Source organism: Diprion similis, chromosome 3 (assembly GCF_021155765.1).
Source record: "Diprion similis isolate iyDipSimi1 chromosome 3, iyDipSimi1.1, whole genome shotgun sequence".
Classification (NCBI taxonomy): Eukaryota; Metazoa; Arthropoda; class Insecta; order Hymenoptera; family Diprionidae; genus Diprion; species Diprion similis.
Genome location: NC_060107.1, coordinates 13,865,351 through 13,877,225, shown reverse-complemented (window position 1 = coordinate 13,877,225; position 11,875 = coordinate 13,865,351). Strand labels below are relative to the sequence as shown.

Here is an 11,875-nt window from a genome sequence, read left to right as displayed (position 1 = left end):
ATAATTGAAGTAAAATTATAATACTGGCTGGCGTTATTGTTAATACTCGTTACAGAAATGGAACATCAGTTAGTCCCAACTGATTTTGGTGAATAAACCATAAAACGGATGCTCATCTTGTTTATTTTACATCTTATTTAGTTAGTATATATTATAATACGTATGTTACTCCAATACAGATTTCAGCGAGACAGATCTTTCAAAAAGGCGGGAAAGTAAGATTGATTTTTCTTCTGTTCTAAAAGAGTGAAAACTAGAGTAGTAGAAATGGAAGTGGGCTGTGACTTCAAGACGGACGTAAAATTTACAGAATTTATAACAAGCCTCGATAATTCAACTATGTCAACAGTTTGCTTAAATTGAACAATAGATTTTGTCCTTATAGGGTAACTACTGTAATTCATCATAGTATTTAGCCATTGCGTCGTATAAATAGGATAGTTGTGATCCGCCATGTTGGAATTGTCTGGGCTCAAGTTGCTGTGGTTCTTGCAGTTCGGACTGAATTCCTTTTTGTAATTCATGCTTAGAAAGATTTTCCATCTCATGTTGTAATTTCTGCTCAAATTTTTGTTGCCGAAGAGGAAAACCTCCTCGCATAATGTCCCATGGATTTTCGGTGGCTGGAAAAATTTGCGCCCGTTTCCCGTATCTGAAAACACGCGATATAAAAAGACATCTTTAATTGTTACATGTTCCGGAAATTCATTGATTACTATTTAATCAACTTCTCTTCGTAAAAATCCGAAGTTTATACAAACCTGGCCTTTCCATTCAGAGAATAATAGTCCTTGACCAGATCAAGATATCGTCGAAGTTCATCGGCACTCGTAAATACTTTGGGCCTGGTGGGTCGTGCCATTGGGTCAGGCTCACCATGGACAGAGAGCGGATACAAGGTGACCAGTATTAGCAGGCCCGAGAGTAAGCTCAATGTAACTGACATTTTCTGTTCAACCATGTCGATCCAAATCTAAAAATATAACATGAGATTCAGTTCCATCGTATTTAGTCATACGGGCAATAAATAAGTGATTGTATTTCAAGAATTTCACATTCCGATAGGGTCCCGGCTTGTCAACCCGCCTAGCAAACCCTATTACGTGATCGTAATCTAACACACCTTTGAGCACCAGGGAGAGAATTATTAGTCCGAGGCTATTGACCAGCAAAGCCCGCGTTATAGAAATTAATCCAAGCTCCATTAGTCTTTGTGAAATATGTTCGGCGTGCAGAGACTAAAATTGGCATTTGCGGACAGACGAAGAGAAAATGGTTAAATTCGTCAAACTATAAAGCTTTTACTCATTGAACAGGTGGTTATCATTTTTATAACTTTTGAAATCAAATGTCATTTTCTCTAATAATTATAAGCACGGATATTTTTTTTTTGGCAAAAGTTTACCCTGAGGTCTAATTATTGAGATTTTTTTTTTCTCTGTATAACGAGCTGTTTCATTTTTCGTGTCAAATTTTGAAAATGAAATGTTCTTCCGAAGAAAATTCTGTCCCTAGCGGAGAGTTAATAAATTTTTCGATGGATAATTAATCTACGGTAATGAAATTCATCAGAAAGCTGGCATCGATCGTTAGAAAATTGAAAAAAAAAACTCACCGTTTTACTACCGGCGTCTTCTAAGCGATTTTTTATTCTAACCACCTTCTAATAAGAGGGCGAGTTTTTTTTTTCAACTTCCTACTGATCAGTGTCAGTTTTCTGATATTTTTCATTGCCTCGGATCAATTTGTCATTTAAAAATTTATTAACTCTCCGCCAAGAAAAGAATATTTTTTTCAAAACACCAGTTAATTTTATAAATTTGACGCGCAAATTAGACTAGCTTGACATCCGATTGTGAAAAAAAATTCTCAATACTTAGACCTCAAGGAGGTATTAAAATTTCAGCGATTCTGTCGAATTTAACTTTAAACTATGAGCGAAAAAATGTTATTGTTATACTCAGTATTGTTACATGATAATACTGCCTACTAATTACGGCTTCCAAATGTTTAGTAAATGATTGACTAAAGTGCGATTATAAATGATAAATCTTTTGCGATAACACCATACCTTCGTCAATTTACAATATTCTTATAATATTGAAAATAATATTTTTGCGGTAGATGAAGATAAATAGTGCTTCAACCGCTGTTGTAGAATTTGACTTGTACATTGCCTCACCATTCAACTTATACTCGAGCTCGATCAACACCTCGACATTGACCCTTAGACATCGACTGACGGAAGTTCCGAACGCGTGGTCCACCGCTAGAAAAAATCTGGTCGTACAGAGTGTGATGAATTGGTTCTTTTGTGTGTATGAAGAGGCAGAGTGACGGTATCGCGAATTTATAAACTACGAGCCACTGCCGTTACTCTTGACGTTGTGTAGTTCAGAGCTAGGTTGAATGGTCCGTTTTCGAAGCAATGTCGATAGGTTATTGAGGTCTTTGTCAAAAGGGTTTTTTAAGTGTGTATACAGATTTCACACAGTGTTCTATACACATGAGAACCATAGTTGATGGAGGGATTTTCTCAAAACTGGTTTGCCCGTTAACAGATCGATCGGTTTTTGCATGTCATTGTGGTCCCTTTTTCCTGCTTCTTTCACTTCATCTTCCTCACGCCCTCAAATACTGCCATTATATGATATTATCAATTCGAGTACACGGTCAATATCTTAATCTATCCACTTTCGTTACTAAGATAACAGTTCACCAAACGCTTCCCGGTTGAACGGTCCTCGATAACACGGTGCGATAAAATTTTAGTAACTTTCTTCAAGGGAAAAAACTAACGATCATTTACCTTCCAATAATTACGTCACTTAATGAAAATATTTACGTAAACCCAGTGGAGATATTGATAGCGATGTGTTTTTCACCAGCAGCTAAGTATATCTACAGTTAAATTTACGATTTCGATCACCCAATTCCAATTTCAAGTTTATGAATAGCAGAATTGTAGGTAACGTTGGGGTGTTTAATCCAGTTAAACACCCCGATGGGCTTACCAGTATAATAGGAAACTGTGAATTATTTGGTATTTCAGATCCCCAGAGTACGTTCTACCTTCCACTCGGAATACGTGTCTCTGGTAAGACTAGCACCCGCCCCAAAGCGACTCACCCGCCAAATGAACTCACGTGATACGACCTTCGCGGTGTAAGTAAGCATTAAATGAAAATCTCGCTCATTGTCTGGCAACATTGTCTATTCCAAGCAAACGCCTCCGAGGTAAGACGATATCATTTATTAGTCGATTCATTTCGCGAACGTTCATTTCAGCCTCGATGCAAGCTCAACGTTGGATTCTAATACCACGAAAGTTCTGTCGTGTGTTAAAATTAAATGTATCGAGTATAAAAATATGCTCTTTCGTCTAAATAGCATAATTTCCTTAAAGCTGCTTAAACGTTTTACTGGTAGACGTGGTATAAAATGTTTTCGACAAAGTTCTAGTATCTTTTGTGTATTAACGATAGAATTGTCACTGAATTTTAATATCAATGATCTCATATTGCGACGAAACGATAAGCTTTTGACTGTCTCCTTATCTCCTAAAAAGATACTATCTCACAGATTAAGATTATCGTTTGACGTATTTTTCCGCAAGTGTCCAGGTTTACTCGCGAATTACTCATCACATATTCGCACGTTCCGTCTTCCGCGCTCTATCAATCTTCGGTAATGATCGCTTCAGATAAAACGGTACACCTTTGATGTATTATTCTAAAGTTTAATCGATACCAAGTCATACTGTGATCAGCATCAAAGTAAATTCAGACAAATACAAAAAATACAGTTCAACACTATAATTGCTCCCTAGAAATTATTTCGCTCTATTTGCTTTATTCACACTGGAAAAAAGTGTATCGCCATGAGTTACCATTTTCAGTTTGAATTTAGGATTAAAACAAATTAGGTTCAATGTAGTAGAACAAGTGGACCCTTTTTATCGTATTTTTTTTAATAAGCATGTCTTTCTGCTCACAGCAGTCACCCTTTCGATACGTGATTGAACAAATATCGTTTGTATTTGTTCGGCTCGTAACGCTGCCGATTAAATCACATGTATCAGATGCACATCGATCATTTTTTTTTTTAATCAGCATCTGACACAGCTTAATTCGCAAGTCGAGGTTAAATTTCATTAAAGTTAACTGCCGTGGTTTCGAATTACGCGCAGTTGAAGTTAATTTATTATTTTTTTAACGAGTACTTCAGACGTATAATAAATAAAATCAATCACCGTTATAAGTATGTTTTTTTTTACATATGGAGTGTTCTAATTTTATTTTTTCGTATGAAAATAAAGGATATTATGTCTTGTCAATGAAAATAAATTCACGCATCTTGTAGTTTATTGACTAATTTTCGTAGTCAATAATTGACTGGAAATAGTTTTAATTTGAACGTTATTTTAGAAGAAGCAACTAGTTGAAGCAGACGCAATTGCAATGAACTCCAGCGTTAAAGACATACGCTTATCTGAATATCTATACACATGTATAATATATATGAACGACGTTACCAACTTTTCGTCGGAAGCGTTGGTGACTAACTTTCGATACCGCAGAGATTTCGTAGCTCTGATATATTGGCCTCACATGAACGTTTATCTTGCGAGACTAGATCTAAATCCGAGAAAACTATGCGAAAAGTTACAGCGATCGAGAAACCACACGAACGGACGATATATCATTATCGTTCTGATTTGGATTGTGGATTTTACTTCGTTATTATCGTTTACGCATATCGCCTGTTGGGCTTACATCAGATTATTCTCTCAAACTAACCCCAAGTCTTAAGGAGAACTTTCTCTATGGCCTTAGAGCTGATCGCCATCGCTGATAAGGAATTTCGAGTGTGTCGATAACGTGGCATGGAAAGTTGCGGACTTTATTCTTGGGAATCCTTTATAAATAAACACTGCGGTTTATTGTTGCCAATAAAACGTCATAACACTAATAGTACAACAATGAAAGTCGCAATAATTATCTGAATATTCGAATTCCGTGAATGTATTTGTTTATTTGGGTATCATATGGTGGGTGACTGTATACTAATGCAAAATTGAGATAACGTCAATATGTTTTTTATATCATTCGTTTCTGTACCTGCATGCGACAAGCGGAATGAGGGACTTCAACAGTTAACAGCGAAACCGATAAATTTGCTGCCTCGGAGTTTATTCGGCTTAAAATTGTCATGACTCATTAGGCTGCAGTGTAACGTGATATGGATAATCATACGTACGTAGAGAGAATAAAAAAAAATTTTTAAAACAAACAAAAAATAAAATGTGCAACAAGATAAAAAATATTTTGTAAGTAACATTTGTTCAATCTGGTCTCAGGGTTTGAAATTTTCAAACCATACGATAAATCTTGTGACTGTGCAGTTTCGCATCGCCGTCACTTCTCTACGTTGTTCATAACTTTGTGTACAGAGTAAGTAATCAATTAATTTTTATATACGTAACCAGATCGCTTTAATAACCCCCGAATGACTACACGGATATGACATAAAATAGAGTGAAGTTGCAGACGATCTAGTTAAGCGGGGAAGCAAACGGGAAGAAAATGGGAAAAATCGTGTTGAATCGACCATCGCAGAGTTTTAGTGGCAGTTACAGCTGAACTTGGTTTGGAGGTAACAACTTTTTAACAGAGATACTAGGTTAACCGAAATGAGGCATTATTTTGCAACAAACGCAAAGACTGCCGGTTATAACTTTGTTAGGTTAGGTGCAGACACGGTTTTCGGACCAAAATTAGTCCAAAGAAGAATTTCAGAGGGAAAAAAATATCGCATCAAGCAAAGCAGTCCCGCAATAACTTTGCAGCGTAGACGGTCGCTCACACTGAGAAACATTTCATTTTGTGTAATTACAAGAAAATTGTAGTAAACTTAGTATTTTTACAACAACCGTTTGAATATTGTTGGAAGTATAAGAAATTGTGGTATAATAAGTTATTTAGGGTGATTATAATTGTCAATACTTATACACTTTTCGGTTAATGTAACATCAAGTATATTTGTTTAGTTCACTATATTTTTTCAGATGAATAAACCCTTGAAATCAAATTATTATTTTGCAAACATCAAAATGATCGCAACAGTTACAAGAAAGGATATTACGAATGATCACGACAAGAAAGAATAGTAACTACATACTAGATTTTCTGGTTACAGCAACATAAATAACTCATTTGCATGTTTTACCCTCAACTACAATGAAAATAATCAAGGACTGTATAGTAAGCCCAACTAGTTTCTCTTGGTGCACTGCAGGTAGGCGATATATTGAGCCGATGATGACAGACTTCCGCGTTGCATTGCTAGATTGCAAAGCGCGCGGTGCAGCTTTTGTGTTTCCTGCGGTCACCGCGAGATGCCACCTTTCTCGCGACGAAAGTAAGCCCCTTACCTAAATTATCGACAACTGACCTTATTTCTGCAGCGAAACGGTATCAGTATACCGTCCGAAATTCAGTACTCAAACTGTTAACTCAACGCAGCGGACTGACACAAGTTGTTTCCCCTTCTTCTTTCTTAGTTGAGAACCGGACAGCATTCTATTAGCACAACAAGAAAAATAAATGTTGCCAAGGAAAGTGACTAGTAGTAAGCGTGGTTAGCATTGATGTAATCATAACAAACAATGGAAATTTATTTGTATTTATACCTCGAGAGTGACTGCGATAAAATTGCGTTACCAACATACGTCGAGTAAAACGCAACGGTTCTACTAAACTTTCGTCACTTGATCGCCCGGCTCGATTCAGGTGGTAATACTTTGCAATCCGGTGTCAAATAAGAGTCCTATTTTAAAACATTGAGTGGCACCCCACTGATTCCACGTAACGCTGATACTGTTTGAAATTGCAGTGGACTTACGTCCGTGGTTTATGTGCGATTGCTACCTAACCAACATCTTGTCCAACCTACACTTAACTCGATGTATGTCAATACATAGCTGCAAATGGTTGCCATTTTTCATACGAAGCAAATGGACTATATAACGGAAATTTTCCCTCATGCTCCGCGGTCTGAAGCCCCCATTGCGTCATATTTTAATTGTCACATGAATTAGGCTGCCAGAACAAATCCATCTTGATAAAAGTTCGTCTCAATATATCCCCGTAACCGTTGGTGCAGGGTGAACAAACCGACCGAATTATTGCTTGTGTAGAACAATGTGATCAAAGTTTGTATTGAAATGTATCAATCAGGTATAGAAATCTACCGTGCCTGTCAATATCGTCAAAATTTGTGAAGCGAGACCAATGACGTACTTGAAGTACTATTGACCTTGTCCATTGTAACAATGACATTGAAAAATATATATTTCCCGTAGATACCGCGTTATCGCTTTGTATCATGAAATTCTATTCACACTGTTGTCTCAAATCTAGACGGTTCTCCGAAATGAACCGATCAGGTAATACAGTAATTTAATTCCTTGGCTGGCAAGGGTATCTATAGACGTCTAAAAAAGACGTGAATATTTCATAAATATTTTTGAAACGACTTGACCAACCGTCTTGAAATTTTATAACTTGGGGATTTTTGGGCCGCTGAATTCAAACTTGAGGTCAAATTTTTAAAATTCCAAATGGACGATCCAATATGGCGGATGACAAGTTCAAATTTGATCAAATTTATTCGAAAAATACTACTTAGGGGTTTTCAAGTCGCAGATCACGAATGTAAAATCAGATTTGAAAAATTCAAGATGGCGGATCCAATGTGGTGGACGAAAACTGTTTCAACTGGATTCGATCAGATTTGAACTTGTTGCTCCCTATACTAGAACCACTACTTTGAATTTTCAAAATTTGATTTTGAACTTTTTGTCCGCCATATTGGATCCGCCATTTTGAATTTTGGGATTCTAATACCAAATTCAAATTCAGCGACCCCAAAAATATTTGTACATACAGTTTCATAAAGATTGAATAATATTTTGCCTCTGCCAGAAATGGCACGCAAAGTGAGTTTTGCCGTGCCAGTCAAAGAGTTGAAGATGAATTTCTCATAGTAGTCTAGTTATTATAGTATCATTACATTACCAGCCACACCATTCAATTCAACTATATATTATTATTTTTTCGAGGCTTATTTTTAATGAGAATTTTTAGGAAGGCATGCGTAAGTGTCATCAATAAGGATTATTCCTGATAATGGCACGAGAGGGAGGCAGATAACCACCGATTTGAAAAAAAATAATGAACACAATTATTATTTGTTCAAGGCTGCAACTTTTTATATTATTTTCTGCCAATCGAAACGTTCAATTGAAACTGTTGACATAATAACACATTTAAAATTGAAGCTTGAATAAATAGTAAAAAGATCGTCGTTCACACGACACGTTTGGGTTAATCTGTAACCCTTCGTATATCGGCCAATCTATCTCCAAATCTTATAGCAAGAATTATTGACTACCGGACAAACAGTACAAAAAGTTAGAAACTTAAGCAAATAATTATTGTATCTACAATTTTTTTGTAAATTGAGGCCCCTCTCGTATTGACTACACTTAGACACGCCTCCCTCAATATTCTCACAAAAAATGGGCCTTAAAAAAATAATCACTGAAAAATGTTACCAGCTTTCATGTAGATGAGTAACATGTAATAAAACAAGAGATAGAGTGGAGGTCACTAATAAAAAATATGTTACAGTGTGAAATCTGCAAAACTTTCACATTCTTGTTAACAAACCATTTTGAAGTTAGTAACGTTATCGTAAATAAATATTCAAACGAAAATCACTATTTTGTCATTTTACTACGCCTTTGAAGGAGTCGATTTTCCCTCTTACGGTTTACTGAATTTCAGACAATCCTAAGAATGCAAAATGACGATCTCTTCTGAAAATACATCGTTAGATTCACGAACTTGAACCTCAGGTTAATATTGGATTCCGAAAGTTGTTAGAAATGATGACCAGAATGCCAATTGCTGTGTACAAAGCTTTTGCCTTGTGGGATGAATGACCTAGTGGAAAGGAGTATTGTTTCACCGGGTACTCACCAAGGTAGCTTTTTCCGGTTCACTGGTTCACAGGTTCACAAGAAGTTTTCAGATAGCCGGAATGCGGTGCACGACTTTTATCAACGGTGGTACCTGGTCCGGTTGATCAGCGTCCAGTCAAAGTTTCGTGGTCGAATAGTTGATCAGTGTGTCTGCAAGCTCCCCTGTTCCTGATGTCACCGTTGTAGGTGAGCTTAAGGCAGATTCTGGCGGGATCCCTCCATATATACGCGGGCTCGTTTACGCAACCCCTCTCTGCGCAGGCCAATCACAACGAGTCCATCCCCTGGAGCCAGCGAATAAATGACCGTCTATAAACGAGCGTACGACCAGACCGGGGGACTTTTTTCTACGACGATCCATTTTTGTTTCCTTATTGGTATTTCGCTAATTGAGCAGCATGATATGGATTGTGCATATATCTGCGTTTAATTTGATGATCGTGGATCCTAGTTTGCTAATATTTCATGATTTCAAGCTATACACGAGAATCGACTTGAAAATTCGGTATTTAAGGATTTCCGATTTAATCGTAGGGTGATCTGAGCTTAAATTGATACGCCAATAAAAGTATCGCAATAAATATACAGGTATAAAAAATATATCGACATGAAATGACACCCTCAAAATCATATCTATATACTCTCAGGTTGTATTGACTTTTCCGTCTCCAAATAACAACCGTATCGTTCATAAAGTTAACCTCAATGATACACTAGTATACGTAACACCTTGGTGTATGCCATGACGGTAAGCGAAAAACTAGTTTCAGTTGCTTCATGGTCGGTGACAGTTAAGAATGATACGAATGAATGTTTCGTTCTTCAAAACTGCACCAGGATTAACATTTTCCGAAGTATTTAATTTCCATTTCAAACCATACCATATACCATAGGGCATCGGTACTTGTATCGCAACTTATGAAAAACAACTACGTCACCAGAAGGTTTCGTAAATCCACCGACTGGCTCTTGCGGTGATCCTTTGAGCTGCAGAAATGTCTTTTGGTTCAAGTCTTTCCAATATTTTTAATTAAAATGGGTACAATTTGCATCTAGAAATGCCCGGCACCATCAATATTTTTATGCTACTTCGTAACGGAAACCATATGCTATGTACCGTAGTTTTTTTCGAAAGATTGCTTGTCACTGTCATACACATAATCCCTTGCACGTAGGCGAATTGAGATAAGGACGGTTAATTTTACTTTATTTCATTTTACGATATTATTGCACTTTGTCATCACCGCGTTATTTCATCATCCGCTGTCAATATCGTCTACAGCATATATGAGTGACATTTTTACTTGGCTTCCGATTCGCTGCAGCTAAGTTCAAGACCAACTTACCTATTTCGGCTCTCAGTCGATTTTTGGTTTCTAATTGTAAGCATACAATTTCTCGTTTTTGTCACCTTGTCGAATTCAGGTGAGCAATGTGGGAACGGATGGTTCCCCCGATGATTAAGCAATAAATTTTATGGCTTTACCGACGAGCTTAGTACCTGAATACGTTGATTGGTTGACCATCTCACTTCTGTATCAAGCGGGTGGTTAAAAGGGTGACCTGCAGACCAGAGCATATGTCCGACGGCATTATCTGTGTTGTCTGTCGTGTAGGCAGGCAGGTTCACTTCGTTTGCGTAGCACTCGAGGATCAGGAGGTCGCCGGGGTGCGCGGGTGGACATTTTAATTGAGAACTAATCGGTCGTCAAACACGAGCAAACGGTTAACCCGCGATTAATTTATTATTATATTTTTTATCGATCATACAGTGTTTGATGTTCGTTGTTAAGGCTGACTGGATACACTCGACGTGTGTATAGCCATATATTTACCATACAAATATGCATCATTACCATAGAAATTCCATGAGGTATGGACAAATTTCTTTCATCACATCTGATTTTTTCTTCCATCACTCTTTCGTATGAACCTACACATTAAATTTTATGGATACTGCCGATTGATAGAAGGCTTACTCTAATCAAATCAAAAATAGCGATCAAATTTCGAAGCTCAATACTTTTTATTGCAACTTCTCTGATATTCTATGTGTCGAGTAATCGTGTAATGTGCATTGAATGATTGAATTGTAACAAGATATGAAAGATCAAAGGTTCCGTCACATAAAATATTTATGATACCCCTGTAAATTAGTCGAACCTCTGCCCACGCTGTTTTTCTCTGTGTATCGAGAGGATCAATTTTGAGCTTTTTTCTAAAATAAATGGTAGGCTTGTTTAAACCGAATTTCACAATCAACTTCTGTCTCCCTTTACTCTTCCATGGAAAATATCTATTTCAGCTATTCTGTTCATACGTATACCATAGATATTGGAACGACATGCTTTTCTTTATTCCAACGATATTCAAAAAATTACTTCACGAGTAGTTTATTTTCACAGTAAATTTTTTCGGTTTAGATATAGGTCTGTTTATTTACACGTCACCAGATCCCAGAAGACATATTTAAGACGGAGTCAGGGAGGGTAACCGACCTCCTAATTGAGGAAGGTAACAGTGCTCACCTGCTGGAGGTAGATAACCTTACCCGCTGCAGATGCGAAAGTTACTCGCAGAGCTCTTCGCCCAATTTATCGGAATTCGATAGCCTTTCACCGGGTAATTCCTGCAGTTTAGCGATAGTTCTTTATCCTTGTTATCTCCAGCTACCTTCGTTACTGCAGATGCCTGCTGTCGTACAATTGAGATTTGAGGCGTGAAACCAATGACTCATGCTGTTATCAATAAATGTTACAACAACACGCGGGAACAGACACTTACCGTCTAGTCGGCAAGGCAGTCAGGGTCTTCAAGGCTGAATTCAAT

The 11,875-nt window shown here is 37.2% G+C and overlaps 1 protein-coding gene across 2 annotated transcripts; it reads right to left on the bottom strand.

Annotated features, from left to right (window-relative positions):
- Nucleotides 1-107: 107 nt before the first annotated feature.
- On the bottom strand, nucleotides 108-9,417 carry LOC124404056. 2 transcript variants are annotated; one of them, XM_046877872.1, is made up of 3 exons: nucleotides 9,045-9,417; nucleotides 762-973; nucleotides 108-652 (listed from the first exon to the last, which is right to left on the bottom strand). In XM_046877872.1, exons 2-3 carry the CDS (start codon nucleotides 959-961, stop codon nucleotides 391-393), a joined length of 462 nt encoding a protein of 153 aa, XP_046733828.1. In that variant the 5' UTR covers nucleotides 962-973; nucleotides 9,045-9,417; the 3' UTR covers nucleotides 108-390. The 2 variants fall into 2 exon arrangements, with proteins under 2 accessions (XP_046733828.1, XP_046733829.1); XM_046877873.1 differs by lacking the exon at nucleotides 9,045-9,417 and adding an exon at nucleotides 3,015-3,125.
- Between the last annotated feature and the right edge of the window lie 2,458 nt (nucleotides 9,418-11,875).